The sequence below is a fragment of the Oncorhynchus nerka genome, linkage group LG17 (assembly GCF_034236695.1).
Source record: "Oncorhynchus nerka isolate Pitt River linkage group LG17, Oner_Uvic_2.0, whole genome shotgun sequence".
Classification (NCBI taxonomy): domain Eukaryota; kingdom Metazoa; phylum Chordata; class Actinopteri; order Salmoniformes; family Salmonidae; genus Oncorhynchus; species Oncorhynchus nerka.
Window position 1 is genome coordinate 8,411,062 of NC_088412.1, and position 17,511 is coordinate 8,428,572.

Below are 17,511 nucleotides of genomic sequence, written 5' to 3' on the forward strand. Positions count from 1 at the left end.
TTGCAGTTGCCTGACTGATCATATGATAAAGCAATTTGACACGCAAACCATTAAATGCTGCCTATAGTCAGCCTGGAAAGCGACCTGTCTCTCTCAGAGTGGCAGTTACCGGTCAGGAAAGCTGTCATAGGTACCGAACCGGGACATGCGTTCCAAGAATACTAATACTAAGAAGAATACTGAGAATACTAATACTAAGAAGAATACTGAGAATACTAATACTAAGAAGAATACTGAGAATACTAATACTAAGAATACTAATAAGAATACGAATACTAATAAGAATACTGAGAATACTAATACTAAGAAGAATACTGAGAATACTAATACTAAGAATACCAATAAGAATACTGAGAATACTAATAAGAATACTGAGAATACTAATACTAAGAATACTAATAAGAATACTGAGAATACTAATACTAAGAATACTAATAAGAATACTGAGAATACTAATACTAAGAAGAATACTGAGAATACTAATACTAAGAATACCAATAAGAATACTGAGAATACTAATACTAAGAATACTAATAAGAATACTGAGAATACTAATACTAAGAATACTAATAAGAATACTGAGAATACTAATACTAAGAATACTAATAAGAATACTGAGAATACTAATACTAAGAATACTAATAAGAATACTGAGAATACTAATACTAAGAAGAATACTGAGAATACTAATACTAAGAATACCAATAAGAATACTGAGAATACTAATACTAAGAATACTAATAAGAATACTGAGAATACTAATACTAAGAAGAATACTGAGAATACTAATACTAAGAATACTGAGAATACTAATACTAAGAAGAATACATTTTTTAACAAATCAAATGTATTTGTCACATACACATGGTTAGCAGATGTTAATGCGAGTGTGCGAGCGAAATGCACAAGTGTTCCGGACAAGTGTTTCTTCCCGAATATTATCTGGTTTAAATACCTGAACCGACAAGGTGAAAAATCTGTCGACGTGCCCTTGTGCAAGGCACTTAACCCTAATTTGCTCCAGGGGTGCCGTACTACTACGGCTGACGCTGTAAAACAACACATTTCACTGCACCTATCCAGGGTATGTGATGACAAAACATATATATTACAAAATAAATCTGTAACACCCTTTAATGCTGTTAGCTTGTTCAGGTTTATGAGCTCCAAACACGTGGACTAGAACAGACAAATACACTGATATCCAAGTATTTGTACAGTGACACGTTGTTTTGTTTTGGCTCTGTACTCCAGCACTTTGGATTTCAGTGCCGACTGCCAGCTTTAATTCGAGGGTATTTTCAGGTCAACCGTTTAGAAATTACAGCACTTTATGTACATTTGAACTTTTAGGCAAATTCACTTATGTGTATCAAAGTAGTGAAAAGTTTAGTATCATATTTCTATCACACAATAACAACGACAAGCTTGTAATTCAAAACTTGTTGCTGTTTGTTTTGTTTTGGTTTCAGATTTTTTTGTTGTTGTGGCCAATAGAAATTAAAATGATAAATAATGTATTGCGTCATTTCTTGTCACTTAACAGAACTACAACAACAACAACAAAATGGTCACTGTCCAAATACTGTACGGCGAAGTACTTTGCATTTTGAGTCAGACCTTTTGAGGTTTTATATATATACTGTGACTGTGGTCTAAAACAGGGTTTACAATTCAGTTATTTCTTATTTTCAGGTTATTATCTAACAAATAATCTGAAGTTACGTTTTAATATCAACACATTCAAGATATATGTCACATTTTTTTAAACAAAATACTAAAATGTAATAAAATATGTTAAGGACTACATTTCCAGAGGTGTCTCTTGGTTATCCCTCCCGCTTACAACAACCGCTGTTTATCGGTTCCGTTTATCGGTTCCGTTTATCGATTCTGGCTTCTTTGGAAAAAACCTGCAAGAATATTTAAAAAAACAGAAATACTATTTTTGAAATGTTACATAACATTTGTTAAGCAACATCTACCAGGGTTGGGGTTAATTTAATTTCAATAAAACATTTTTAAGTAAGTTATACTTTTCAATGAATGAAATAAGACATCATATTTCAGTTTACTTCCTGAATTGACAAAGACATTATGAAATGAACCCCAATCCCGATACATTACAATGACCGTTATCACCTGAACATCATAATAATGACGTACCTTCTACAACAGGTCAGTATCACAAACAAGATGGCCACACCACCAACCACAGCTATTACTGCAGAGATTACAGAGACTGTAGACAGGGAGGACAGGTCCAGGTCTGGAACACACCACAAACACTTGTTCATATGTTTATTAAGGACTCTATTCAATCTGTAGTACTAAAGTGTTGCCAAATGTAAACAAGTAATTTCTGATGGTCAGAGACATTAGTATTGACTAACATCTGATGGTCAGGTACATTAGTATTGACTAACATCTGATGGTCAGGTACATTAGTATTGACTAACATCTGATGGTCAGGTACATTAGTATTGACTAACATCTGATGGTCAGGTACATTAGTATTGACTAACATCTGATGGTCAGGTACATTAGTATTGACTAACATCTGATGGTCAGGTACATTAGTATTGACTAACATCTGATGGTCAGGTACATTAGTATTGACTAACATCTGATGGTCAGGTACATTAGTATTGACTAACATCTGATGGTCAGGTACATTAGACTAACATCTGATGGTCAGGTACATTAGTATTGACTAACATCTGATGGTCAGGTACATTAGTATTGACTAACATCTGATGGTCAGGTACATTAGTATTGACTAACATCTGATGGTCAGGTACATTAGTATTGACTAACATCTGATGGTCAGGTACATTAGTTGACATTAGTATTGACTAACATCTGATGGTCAGGTACATTAGTATTGACTAACATCTGTATTGACTAACATCTGATGGTCAGAGACATTAGTATTGACTAACATCTGATGGTCAGACACATTGATGGTCATTGACTAACATCTGATGGTCAGAGACATTAGTATTGACTAACATCTGATGGTCAGAGACATTAGTATTGACTAACATCTGATGGTCAGAGACATTAGTATTGACTAACATCTGATGGTCAGAGACATTAGTATTGACTAACATCTGATGGTCAGAGACATTAGTATTGACTAACATCTGATGGTCAGGTACATTAGTATTGACTAACATCTGATGGTCAGAGACATTATAAGAAGTGTAGAATTTATAGAAGATGTATAGAATGCATAGAAGATGTATAGAATGCATAGAAGATGTATAGAATGCATAGAAGATGTATAGATGTAAAGAATGTATAGATGTTTATAATGTATAGACGTATATAATGTATAGATGTGTAGAATGTTTCGATTATAGACGTATATAATGTATAGACATAGATTATATAGATATATAGTTTATATAGATGTATATAATGTATAGATTATATAGATGTATAGTATGAATAGATTATATAGATGTATAGATTATATAGATGTATAGTATGAATAGATTATATAGATGTATAGATTATATAGATGTATAGATTATATAGATGTATAGTATGAATAGATTATATAGATGTATAGATTATATAGATGAATAGTATGAATATATTATATAGATGTATAGATTATATAGATGTATAGTATGAATAGATTGTATGTGTAGAATGTATAGATTATATAGATGAATAGTATGAATAGATTATATAGATGTATAGATTATATAGATGTATAGTATGAATAGATTATATAGATGTATAGATTATATAGATGTATAGATTATATAGATGTATAGTATGAATAGATTATATAGATGTATAGATTATATAGATGAATAGTATGAATATATTATATAGATGTATAGATTATATAGATGTATAGTATGAATAGATTATATAGATGTATAGATTATATAGATGTATAGATTATATAGATGTATAGTATGAATAGATTATATAGATGTATAGATTATATAGATGTATAGTATGAATAGATTATATAGATGTATAGTATGAATAGATTATATAGATGTATAGTATGAATAGATTGTATGTGTAGAATGTATAGATTATATAGATGAATAGTATGAATAGATTATATAGATGTATAGATTATATAGATGTATAGTATGAATAGATTATATAGATGTATAGATTATATAGATGTATAGATTATATAGATGTATAGATTATATAGATGTATAGTATGAATAGATTATATAGATGCATAGTATGAATATATTCTATAGTTGTATAGATTATATAGATGTATAGTATGAATAGATTATATAGATGTATAGAACTTCCTACCTGTGCACATATATGACCCGGGTGTGTTGAGGCAGTCCGTGTTTTGGGGGCACGGGGTTGGCTGATCGGCACACTCATCGACATCTACAGCAAATCAGTCAGAATACAAAACTAAAGACATGCATGTCGACTGTAGTGCCTTAATTAAAATCTCTCTCTCACACACACACACACACACACACACACACACACACACACACACACACACACACACACACACACACACACACACACACACACACACACACACACACCCCCAGCCCACTCCCTACCGTGGCAGATTGGGGGAGCAGGACTCCATTGATAGCTATTGGGGTCACAGGTCACAGAGGATGGACCAATCAGCTGATAGCCTGGACCACACTGGTAGTAGATGACGGAGTCACAGAGCAGAGAGAAGCCTGACTGTAACCTGGGGATTGGACCACAACTGGGATCTGGGAGGGAGGAGGACGGAGGGGGAGGAAGGAGGGAGGGAGGAGGAGGAGGGAGGGAGGAGGGAGGGGGGGGGGGGGAGTAAGTACAGTGATAACCTAATGATGATGAGGTCACAGTAGAGAGAAGCCTGTCTGTAACCTGGGGACTGGACCACACCTGAGGAGGTCAGATGAAAGTCAACAGCCTGTTGGAGAGGAGCGGCCTGAGCAAGGCTCTGCACAGAATCCCTCATCTACTAAATACACGTATCTTGCATACCATGTAGTTGCTAGATTCCTTTACTGACTCCATGTCCAATCTCTATATTTTCCCTCCCTCTTTCTCTACCTGTGTCTGGTTACATCCAATCAGAGAAGTTAAGGTGAGGGATGAGGGTTAGGAGAATAGTACCTGTGTCAGGCTCCTTCCAGGCAGAGAGGTTAAGGTGAGGGATGAGGGGGTGGCTGCAGGCCAGCATGTCTTCTGGGCTGACCGTACGGCTGAATGGGTCGGAGGGAACACGTGTGATGTGCGTGTTGTCACAGATGATGCGTGACAGGGACACGGTGTGAAGCTGAGCTCTCTGGGTGCTGGTGAACACAGCCTCTCTCTCCCACCAGAACCTGACAGAGGGGGAGAGGTTAATGGGTAGGCAGACATACTGTAGGGCCGATTCAAAACAGACACATTGGGTGGGCAGCATCTCAGACATACACACTGAGTGTACAAAACATTAGGAACACCTTCCTAATATTGAGTTGCACCCTCTTTTGCCCTCAGAACAGCCTCAATTCGCTGTGGAAAGCATTGAAGTTCTTGACACTGAAACTGGTGCTCCTAGCACCTACTACCATACCCGGTTCAAAGGCACTTAAATATTTTGTCTTGCCCATTCACCCTCTGAATGGCTCACATACACAATCCATGTCTCAACTGTCTCAAGGCTTTAAAAAAATCCTTCTTTAACCTGTCTACTCCCTTTCATCTACACTGATTGAAGTGGATTTAACAGGTGACATCAATAAGGGATCATAGCTTTCACCTGGATTCACCTGGTCAGTCTGTGTCATGGAAAGAGCAGATGTTCTTCATGTTTTTCCCACTAAGTGTCGATGGTCATGAGATTCATGTATTTTTGGAAATTATCAATATACAATGTATTCATTCAAACAATTTATATTGCAAACGCTCGTCTTAAGGCCAGGACTCAATCCGGTCTGCGGACGATCCGCGTTGCAGCGCGGGTCACATTTAAAGGTCATTTCAGATTGACCCGGTATTTGCAGCATTTACTTAGACTGTGATCTCTGCGACAGCGGTAACAATGCCTTTAAATGGAGCCACAAAGGGCCGATCGGATTGAATTCCAGCCTAATTGTTATTACATGCGTTTGTGTTTCACAACCTTTGTAACACCTCGTTTAGAGAGTGTTGCTGTGTGCAGAGGGTCCCAGGTTGGAGCCCAGTTTGGGGTAGAACAGGGATGGAAGCCTTACTGTTACACAATACGAGTCAAACCACCATCTCATCTCACCTGTCTCCGTCTCTCAGTGCTCTGAACTGCTTGGCCAGTAGACAGGCCAGGAGGGGTCCCACCCGGCCCCCAGGTAGAGGAGGCTCTGAGATGGCCCCCACCCATACGTCGATGTTCTGGGACGTCCCGTACAACAGCAGGAACTTCTCAGCCAGACCAGGGTTACCCAGGATACCTGCCAGGTCAGAGGTCAGACGAACATGATGGAAATACGTTGGAACACATTTTTTTCCCCCCTATATTATCCTTTGTGGTTTTAAATGTGGTATGGTGCATTGTATACACGTATGTGTTAGGAATTATGAGGACCACAAGGATAACAAGAGCATTGTATACACGTATGTGTTAGGAATTATGAGGACCACAAGGATAACAAGAGCATTGTATACACGTATGTGTTAGGAATTATGAGGACCACAAGGATAACAAGAGCATTGTATACACGTATGTGTTAGGAATTATGAGGACCACAAGGATAACAAGAGCATTGTATACAAATATGAAAACAAGTTCTCAATGAGATTGGCTAGAATGTTTTTTTATTTTTATAATGATCAAGTATTCTGTTTATCTATCTACCTGCAAGGTCAGAGGTGGTGTTGGGAACAGAGAGGCCACAGAGCCCACGCCACGAGCTGTAACCTGGTAGAGCAGGAAGTAGGGGAAGGAGAGATTGATGGAGGGATAGATAGAAGAAGAGGGGTAGAAGAATGAATAATAATAATAATAATAATAAATGGAGATAAAACAACAACAAGGATAAGTCCAGTTGGGCCATCTTCTAACATGTACATTTGAGAACAAGGATAAGTCCAGTTGGGCCATCTTCTAACATGTACATTTGAGAACAAGGATAAGTCCAGTTGGGCCATCTTCTAACATGTACATTTGAGAACAAGGATAAGTTGGGCCATCTTCTAACATGTACATTTGAGAACATCTTTTGAGAACTAAGTCCAGTTGGGCCATCTTCTAACATGTACATTTGAGAACAAGGATAAGTCCAGTTGGGCCATCTTCTAACATGTACATTTGAGAACAAGGATAAGTCCAGTTGGGCCATCTTCTAACATGTACATTTGAGAACAAGGATAAGTCCAGTTGGGCCATCTTCTAACATGTACATTTGAGAACAAGGATAAGTCCAGTTGGGCCATCTTCTAACATGTACATTTGAGAACAAGGATAAGTTCAGTTGGGCCATCTTCATGTATGTTTGAGAGTATACTATAAGTACTGTATACTGTTTAATATAACCAGCAGGGACCAGGTAGGCCGGTACTAATACAGTATTGTAGTATAATAATATAGTACTAATATTACCAGGCAGGCCGTGGTCTATATAATATAGTAATATTGTACTAGTATTACCAGGCAGGCCGTGGTCTATATAATATAGTAATATAGTACTAGTATTACCAGGCAGGCCGTGGTCTATATAATATAGTAATATTGTACTAGTATTACCAGGCAGGCCATGTTCTATATAATATAGTAATATTGTACTAGTATTACCAGGCAGGCCGTGGTCTATATAATATAGTAATATAGTACTAGTATTACCAGGCAGGCCGTGGTCTATATAATATAGTAATATTGTACTAGTATTACCAGGCAGGCCATGTTCTATATAATATAGTAATATAGTACTAATATTACCAGGCAGGCCGTGGTCTATATAATATAGTAATATTGTACTAGTATTACCAGGCAGGCCATGTTCTATATAATATAGTAATATTGTACTAATATTACCAGGCAGGCCGTGTTCTATATAATATAGTAATATTGTACTAGTATTACCAGGCAGGCCGTGGTCTATATAATATAGTAATATTGTACTAGTATTACCAGGCAGGCCGTGGTCTATATAATATAGTAATATAGTACTAGTATTACCAGGCAGGCCGTGGTCTCGACCCCGCTGCAGGTTGAGGGCACCCAGGTCTAGTGGCATCCCACCCTGGGCCTGGAACAGTCTCTCAGTTAGCTCCTCAACCATCATCTGGCCTGGCATCTGGAGCTTGGCTGGGGAAAGGAGGAGGCCACGCAGCACTGGGTCTATACCACCTGAGAGAGGTGGGAGAGAGGTGAGGGAGAGAGAGAAGAGAGGTGGGGGAGAGAGAGAAGAGAGGTGGGGGAGAGAGAGGAGAGAGGTGAGGGAGAGAGAGGAGAGAGGTGAGGGAGAGAGAGAAGAGAGGTGGGGGAGAGAGAGGAGAGAGGTGGGGGAGAGAGAGGAGAGAGGTGGAAGAGAGAGGAGGGAGGTGAAAAGAGGTGAGGGAGAGAAAGAAGAGAGGTGGGGGAGAGAGAGAGGAGAGAGGTGTGGGAGAGAGAGGAGAGGGGTGGAAGAGAGGTGAGGGAGAGAAAAGAGAGGTGAGGGAGAGAGAGAAGAGAGGTGGGGGAGAGAGAGAGGTGGGAGAGAAGGAGGACAGGGGTGGGAGAGAGGTGAGAGATGTGGGAGAGCGGCAGGGAGAGAGAGGTGAGAGATGTGGGAGAGGCAGGAGAGGGAGAGAGAGTTGGGGGAGAGAGAGTTGGGGGAGAGAGAGGGAGAGGTGGGAGAGAGAGAGGAGAGAGGTGGTTGGAGAAGTGGGAGAGAGAAAGAGAGAGAGAGGAGAAGAGATGAAAGATGAGAGAGGAGAGAGGTGGGGGAGAAGTGGGGAGAGAGATGAGAGTTGGGGGAGAGAGATGGGAGAGGTGGGGGAGAGAGATGAGAGAGGTGGGGGAGAGAGATGAGAGAGGTGGGGGAGAGAGATGAGAGAGGTGAGGGAGAGAGATGAGAGAGGTGAGGGAGAGAGAGGAGAGAGGTGAGGGAGAGAGAGGAGAGAGGTGAGGGAGAGAGAGAAGAGAGGTGGGGGAGAGAGAGGAGAGAGGTGGGGGAGAAAGAGGAGAGAGGTGGAAGAGAGAGGAGGGAGGTGAAAAGAGGTGAGGGAGAGAAAGAAGAGAGGTGGGGGAGAGAGAGAGGAGAGAGGTGTGGGAGAGAGAGGAGAGGGGTGGAAGAGAGGTGAGGGAGAGAAAAGAGAGGTGAGGGAGAGAGAGAAGAGGGTGGGGGAGAGAGAGAGGTGGGAGAGAAGGAGGACAGGGGTGGGAGAGAGGTGAGAGATGTGGGAGAGCGGCAGGGAGAGAGAGGTGAGAGATGTGGGAGAGAGGCAGGGAGAGAGTTGGGGGAGAGAGAGTTGGGGGAGAGAGAGGGAGAGGTGGGAGAGAGAGAGGAGAGAGGTGGTTGGAGAAGTGGGAGAGAGAAAGAGAGAGAGGAGGAGAGAGAGGAGAAAGATGAGAGAGGAGAGAGGTGGGGGAGAAGTGGGGGAGAGAGATGAGAGTTGGGGGAGAGAGATGAGAGAGGTGGGGGAGAGAGATGAGAGAGGTGGGGAGAGAGATGAGAGAGGTGGGGGAGAGATGAGAGGTGGGGGAGAGATGAGAGAGGAGGTGGGGGAGAGAGATGAGAGTTGGGGGAGGGAGAGAGGTGGGGGAGAGAGATGAGAGAGGTGGGGGATAGAGGTGGGGGAGAGAGATGAGAGATGGTTGGGGGATAGAGGTGGGGGATAGAGGTGGGGGAGAGAGATGAGAGTTGGGGGAGAGAGAGAGAGAGAGGTGGGGGAGAGAGATGAGAGAGGTGGGGGGGATAGAGGTGGGGGAGAGAGATGAGAGGGTGGGGGGATAGAGGTGGGGGGAGAGATGAGAGAGGTGGGGGAGAGATGAGAGGTGGGGGAGAGAGAGAGAGAGAGGTGGGGGAGAGAGATGAGAGAGGTGGGGGAGAGAGGTGGGGGAGAGATGGAGAGGTGGGGGATGAGAGGTGGGGGAGAGAGATGAGAGAGGTGGGGAGATAGAGGTGGGGGAGAGAGATGAGAGAGGGGGGGATAGGTGGGGAGAGAGATGAGAGAGGTGGGGGATAGAGGTGGGGGAGAGGATGAGGGAGGTGGGGGATAGAGGTGGGGGAGAGAGATGAGAGAGGTGGGGGAGAGAGAGGTGGTGGGGGAGAGATGAGAGAGGTGGGGGATAGAGGTGGGGGAGAGAGATGAGAGAGGTGGGGGAGAGAGATGAGAGGGTGGGGGAGAGAGATGAGAGAGAGAGGTGGGGGATAGAGGTGGGGGAGAGAGATGAGAGAGGTGGGGGATAGAGGTGGGGGAGAGAGATGAGAGAGGTGGGGGATAGAGGTGGGGGAGAGAGATGAGAGAGGTGGGGGATAGAGGTGGGGGAGAGAGATGAGAGAGGTGGGGGGGATAGAGGTGGGGGAGAGAGATGAGAGAGGTGGGGGATAGAGGTGGGGAGAGAGATGAGAGAGGTGGGGGGGATAGAGGTGGGGGAGAGAGATGAGAGAGGTGGGGGATAGAGGTGGGGAGAGAGATGAGAGAGGTGGGGGATAGAGGTGGGGGAGAGAGATGAGAGGGTGGGGGAGAGAGGTGGGGGAGAGAGATGAGAGAGGTGGGGGAGAGAGATGAGAGAGGTGGGGGGATAGAGGTGGGGGAGAGAGATGAGAGGTTTAATAATGTTTTGACTTCCATCCATGTCATTGACTGCATAATTTCCAATCCCCCATATATACAGTGTAGAATATACAGTACATTCAAAGTATTCAGATCCCTTGACTTCTTTCACATTTTGTTACATTACATCCTTGTTCTAAAATTCATTAAATATTATTTTTCCTCATCAATCTACACACAATACCCCATGATGACAAAGGAAAAAACAGGTTTTTAGACATTTTGGCAAATGTATAGAAAAAAAAAACCCATATATACACACACAGGTATATACAGTTGAAGTCGGAAGTTTACATACACCTTGGCCAAATCACAATTCCTGACATTTAATCCTAGTAGTAATTCCCTGTTTTAGGTCAGTTAGGATCACCACTTAATTTTAAGAATGTGAAATGTCAGAATAATTGTAGAGAGAATGATTTATTTCAGCTTTTATTTATTTTATCACATTCCCAGTGGGTCAGAAGTTTACATACACTCAACTAGTATTTGGTAGCATTGCCTTTAAATTGTTTAACTTGGGTCAAACGTTTCGAGTAGCCTTCCACAAGCTTCCCACAATAAGTTGGTGAATTTTGGCCCATTCCTCCTGACAGAGCTGGTGTAACTGAGTCAGGTTTGTAGGCCTCCTTGTTCGCACACGATTTTTCAGTTCTGCCCATTGAGTTTCTATGGGATTGAGGTTAGGGCTTTGTGACGGCCACTCCAATACCTTGACTTTTTTGTCCTTAAGCCATTTTGCCACAACTTTGGAAGTATGCTTGGGATCATTGTCCATTTGGAAGACCCATTTGCGACCAAGTTTTAACTTCCTGACTGATGTCTTGAGATGTTGCTTCAATATGTCCACATCATTTTCCTTGCTCATGTTGCCATCTATTTTGTGAAGTGCACCAGTCCCTCCTGCAGCAAAGCACCGCCACAACATGATGCTGCCACCCCCGTGCTTCACGGTTGGGATGGTGTTCTTCGGCTTGCAAGCCTCCCCCTTTTTCTCCAAACATAACGATTGTCATTATGGCCAAATAGTTCTATTTTTGTTTCATCAGACCAGAGGACATTTCTCCAAAAAGTACAATCTTTGTCCCCATGTGCAGTTGCAAACCGTAGTCTGGCTTTTTTATGGCGGTTTTGGAGCAGTGGCTTCTTCCTTGCTGAGCGGCCTTTCAGGTTATGTCGATATAGGACTCGTTTTACTGTGGATATACATACTTTTGTACCTGTTTCTACCAGTATCTTCACAAGGTCCTTTGCTGTTGTTCTGGGATTAATTTACAATTTTTGCACCAAAGTACGTTCATCTCTAGGAGACAGAACACGTCTCCTTCCTGAGCGGTATGACGGCTGTGTGGTCCCATGGTGTTTATACTTGCATACTATTGTGTGTACAGATGAACGTGGTACCTTCAGGCATTTGGAAATTGCTCCCAAGGATGAACCAGACTTGTGGAGGTCTACAATTTTTTCTGAGGTCTTGTCTGATTTCTTTTGATTTTCCAATGATGTCAAGCAAAGAGGCAGTGAGTTTGAAGGTAGACCTTGAAATACATCCACAGGTACACCTCCAATTGATTCAAATGATGTCAATTAGCCTATCAGAAGCTTCTAAAGCCATGACATCATTTTCTGGAATTTTCCAAACTGTTTAAAGGCACAGTCAACTTAGTGTATGTAAACTTCTGACCCACTGGAATTGTGATACAGTGAACTATAAGTAAAATAATCTGTCTGTAAACAATTGTTGGAAAAATGACTTGTGTCAGGCACAAAGTAGATGTTCTAACCGACTTGCCGAACCTATAGTTTGTTGACAAGACATTTGTGGAGAGGTTGAAAAACGTGTTGTAATGTCTCCAACCTAATTATATGTAAACTTCCGACTTCAACTGTACATTATCAGCAACCATAGGCGTACATAGGCCCATTATCAGCAACCATAGGCGTACATAGGCCCATTATCAGCATACATAGGCCCATTATCAGCAACCATAGGCGTACATAGGCCCATTATCAGCAACCATAGGCGTACATAGGCCCATTATCAGCAACCATAGGCGTACATAGGCCCATTATCAGCAACCATAGGCGTACATAGACCCATTATCAGCCACCATAAGCGTACATAGGCCCATTATCAGCAACCATAGGCGTACATAGGCCCATTATCAGCAACCATAGGCGTACATAGGCCCATTATCAGCAACCATAGGCGTACATAGGCCCATTATCAGCAACCATAGGCGTACATAGACCCATTATCAGCAACCATAGGCGTACATAGGCCCATTATCAGCAACCATAGGCGTACATAGACCCATTATCAGCAACCATAGGCGTACATAGGCCCATTATCAGCAACCATAGGCGTACATATGCCCATTATCAGCAACCATAGGCGTACATAGACCCATTATCAGCAACCATAGGCGTACATAGGCCCATTATCAGCAACCATAGGCGTACATAGGTCCATTATCAGCAACCATAGGCGTACATTGGCCCATTATCAGCTACCATAGGCGTACATAGGCCCATTATCAGCAACCATAGGCGTACATAGGCCCATTATCAGCAACCATAGGCGTACATAGGCCCATTATCAGCAACCATAGGCGTACATAGGCCCATTATCAGCAACCATAGGCGTACATAGGCCCATTATCAGCTATCGTTCAAAAGTTTGGGGTAACTTAGAAATGTCCTTGTTTTTGAAAGAAAATTACTTTTTTTTGTCCGTTAAAATAACATCAAATGGATCAGAAATACAGTGTAGACATTGTTAATGTTGTAAATGACTATTGTAGCTGGAAACGGCAGATGTTTTAAAATGGAATATCTACATAGGTGTACAGAGGCCCATTATCAGAAACCATCACTCCTGTGTTCCAATAGCACGTTGTGTTAGCTAATCCAAGTTTGTCATTTTAAAAAGGCTAATTGATCATTAGAAAGCCATTTTGCAATTATATTAGCACAGCTGAAAACTGTTGTTCTGACTAAAGAAGCAAAAAAACTGTCCTTTAGACTAGTTGAGTATCTGGAGCATCAGCATTTGTGGGTTTGATTACAGGCTCAAAATGACCAGAAGCAAAGAACTTTCTTCTGAAACACGTACAGTGAAACACTATTCTTGTTCTGAGAAATGAAGGCTATTCCAGGCGAGAAATTGCCAAGAAACTGAAGATCTCGTACAACGCCGTGTACTACTCCCTTCACAGAACTGGCTCTAACCAGAATAGAAAGAGGAGTGGGAGGCCCCGGTGCACAACTGAGCAAGAGGACAAGTACATTAGAGTGTCTAGTCTGAGAAACAGAAGCCTCACAAGTCCTCAACTGGCAGCTTCAATAAATAGTAAAACACCAGTCTCAATGTCAACAGTGAAGAGGTGACTCTGGGACACTGGCCTTCTAGGCAGAGTTGCAAAGAAAATGCCATATCGCAGACTGGCCAATAAAAAGAAAAGATTAAGATGGAGAAAAAGAACACAGACACTGGACAGAGGAAGATTGCCTAGAAGGCCAGTATCTCAGAGTCGCCTCTTCGCTGCAACTCCCCAACGGGCTTAGGGGGTGAAGATCGAGTCATGCTTCCTCGAAACATGACCCGCCAAGCCACGCTTCTTAACACCCACCCACTTAACTCAGAAGCTAGCTGCACCAATGTGTCAGAGGAAACACCATTCAACTGATGACCAATGTCAGCCTGCAGGCGCCTGGCCCACCACAAGGAGTCGCTAGAGCGCAAAGAGCCAAGTAAAGTCCCACCCGGCCAAACCCTCCCTGGGTCTGTAGTGCCTTAGACCGCTGCGCCACTCGGGAGGCCGATAAACATATTCTATTGTTATTTACAATAAAAGTGACTCCAAAATGACACAATACATTATTTACCATTAATTTCTATCTATCATCTGAAACACATCCAAAACAAACAGCAAATGTATCCAACAAATGTGTTGTCACAAGCTTGATGTAATCATTGCATGCTATGAATATGGGACCAAATACTTTGTCCTACTTTAATACACATATAAGTGAATTTGGCCCAATACTTTTAGTCCCCTAAAAAATGGGAGGATTATGTACAAAAAGTGATGTAATTTTCACCCTATTGGGATCAAAATACCCTCAAATTAAAGCTGACAGTCTGCACTTTAACCTCATAGTCATTGTATCATTTCCTACCAAAGTGCTGGAGTACAGAGCCAAAACAACAACAAATAAATTCCCTGTCCCAATACTTTTGGAGCTCACTGTATGTGGTCATTTTACTCACTTTTGTTTAATGCACTGATTTTAAGTCTCTCCGGGTAAGACAAGAGGGTAAGACAAGAGCATCTGCTAAAAACATTAGGTTTTCAGTCCAGCATTAGGCTTAATCTGGATCCGGGAAACTGGCCCTATTTCAATGGATCATTTCTATTGAGAATGCTTTTTAGTCCAGTTCTAGCCTTAATCTATGTCCGGGAAACCGGGCCGTAATTTAAAACGTCTCACCCTCCTGTACGACCCTCCAGGATGCGAAGAGGGAGTGGTGTAGGGGCAGAGGTGGGTGCTGTGGGGCGAGGCTGTACCCGGGGCCCAGGCGGGCCACCATCGGCTGCACGGTGACGTGGGCAAAGCGGAAGGCGGCGGCTGAGAAGACGTTAGCGATGCTGGGGTCAATCTCAGGGTCGTAGCCCTTGTACGGAGGCATCAGGAGGGAGGTGGAGGTCTCACCCAGGACCCTGGGCAAGTAGTGCTCCCAGGTCAGTATCTGAGGGAGGAGGAGATCAGGGGTGAGGTAGTATTCTAATAGTGATCCCAGGTCAGTATCTGAGGGAGGAGGAGATCAGGGGTGAGGCAGTATTCTAATAGTGATCCCAGGTCAGTATCTGAGGGAGGAGGAGATCAGGGGTGAGGCAGTATTCTAATAGTGATCCCAGGTCAGTATCTGAGGGATGAGGAGATCAGGGGTGAGGCAGTATTCTAATAGTGATCCCAGGTCAGTATCTGAGGGATGAGGAGATCAGGGGTGAGGCAGTATTCTAATAGTGATCCCAGGTCAGTATCTGAGGGATGAGGAGATCAGGGGTGAGGCAGTATTCTAATAGTGATCCCAGGTCAGTATCTGAGGGATGAGGAGATCAGGGGTGAGGCAGTATTCTAATAGTGATCCCAGGTCAGTATCTGAGGGATGAGGAGATCAGGGGTGAGGCAGTATTCTAATAGTGATCCCAGGTCAGTATCTGAGGGATGAGGAGATCAGGGGTGAGGCAGTATTCTAATAGTGATCCCAGGTCAGTATCTGAGGGATGAGGAGATCAGGGGTGAGGCAGTATTCTAATAGTGATCCCAGGTCAGTATCTGAGGGAGGAGGAGATCAGGGGTGAGGCAGTATTCTAATAGTGATCCCAGGTCAGTATCTGAGGGATGAGGAGATCAGGGGTGAGGCAGTATTCTAATAGTGATCCCAGGTCAGTATCTGAGGGATGAGGAGATCAGGGGTGAGGCAGTATTCTAATAGTGATCCCAGGTCAGTATCTGAGGGATGAGGAGATCAGGGGTGAGGCAGTATTCTAATAGTGATCCCAGGTCAGTATCTGAGGGAGGAGGAGATCAGGGGTGAGGCAGTATTCTAATAGTGATCCCAGGTCAGTATCTGAGGGATGAGGAGATCAGGGGTGAGGCAGTATTCTAATAGTGATCCCAGGTCAGTATCTGAGGGATGAGGAGATCAGGGGTGAGGCAGTATTCTAACTTTATATCCGTGCCACTGCCTGCGATATAGAAAACAAAAAACACGACACCACGACACAAACAGAAGCACCTAGAACCCAGACCCTGGAGGAGGCTTCACCTGTCTGGAAAACAGAAGCACCTAGAACCCAGACCCTGGAGGAACCTGTCTGGGAAACAGAAGCACCTAGAACCCAGACCCTGCAGGAGGCTTCACCTGTCTGGAAAACAGAAGCACCTAGAACCCAGACCCTGGAGGAGGCTTCACCTGTCTGGAAAACAGAAGCACCTAGAACCCAGACCCTGGAGGAATCTGTCTGGGAAACAAACACATAGTGTGTGTACCTGGTGGACAGCCCCCATGATCTTCCTGGCCTCCTGGTACAAGGTGTCTGGGCTCCAGTGAGGGTTGAGGAGGTGCAACTCACTGACCAGCCTGTTGTGTTCCCTCAGGAACAATGTGTGGAGTGCTATCATCCCCAGGTGCTCATTGGCCCGTGAGTCACCTAGACAACAGAATACAGGAAGTTTGACCCATACACATACAATAACTAGACGTATTGGTCTGTCACATGTTATGAACCAGTATTGGTCTGTCACATGAATGAAACTATATACTCGCTACATATTCGTCGCCAGACCCACTGGTTCCAGGTCATCTATAAGTCTATACTAGGTAAAGCTCCGCCTTATCTCAGCTCACTGGTCACGATAACAACACCCACCAGTAGCACACGCTCCAGCAGGTATATCTCACTGATCATCCCCAAAGCCAACACTTCATTTGGCCGCCTTTCCTTCCAGTTCTCTGCTGCCAGTGACTGGAACGAATTGCAAAAATCGCTGAAGTTGGAGACTTTTATTTCCCTCACCAACTTTAAGCATCAGCTATCTGAGCACCTAACCGATCGCTGCAGCTGTACATAGGCCATCTGTAAATAGCCCACCAATCTACCTACCTCATCCCCATACTGTTTTTATTTACTTTTCTGCTCTTTTGCACACCAGTATCTCTACTTGCATCATCTGCTCATCATCATCTGCTCATCTATCACTCCAGTG

At 43.2% G+C, this 17,511-nt stretch overlaps 1 protein-coding gene across 1 annotated transcript in view; it reads right to left on the bottom strand.

The window, feature by feature from the left end:
* Positions 1 to 1,116: 1,116 nt before the first annotated feature.
* Positions 1,117 to 17,511, bottom strand: part of epx (eosinophil peroxidase) — a 54,851-nt gene continuing 38,456 nt past the window's right edge. The window contains exons 9-18 of the mRNA XM_065002925.1: positions 16,795 to 16,955; positions 15,229 to 15,487; positions 8,153 to 8,323; positions 6,833 to 6,895; positions 6,254 to 6,428; positions 5,131 to 5,342; positions 4,575 to 4,739; positions 4,303 to 4,386; positions 2,167 to 2,269; positions 1,117 to 1,913 (exon numbers count right to left, since the gene is read on the bottom strand). Coding sequence (XP_064858997.1) covers positions 1,859 to 1,913; positions 2,167 to 2,269; positions 4,303 to 4,386; positions 4,575 to 4,739; positions 5,131 to 5,342; positions 6,254 to 6,428; positions 6,833 to 6,895; positions 8,153 to 8,323; positions 15,229 to 15,487; positions 16,795 to 16,955 — 1,448 coding nt within the window. The 3' untranslated portion in view covers positions 1,117 to 1,858. The remainder of the gene's footprint in view (positions 1,914 to 2,166; positions 2,270 to 4,302; positions 4,387 to 4,574; positions 4,740 to 5,130; positions 5,343 to 6,253; positions 6,429 to 6,832; positions 6,896 to 8,152; positions 8,324 to 15,228; positions 15,488 to 16,794; positions 16,956 to 17,511) is intronic.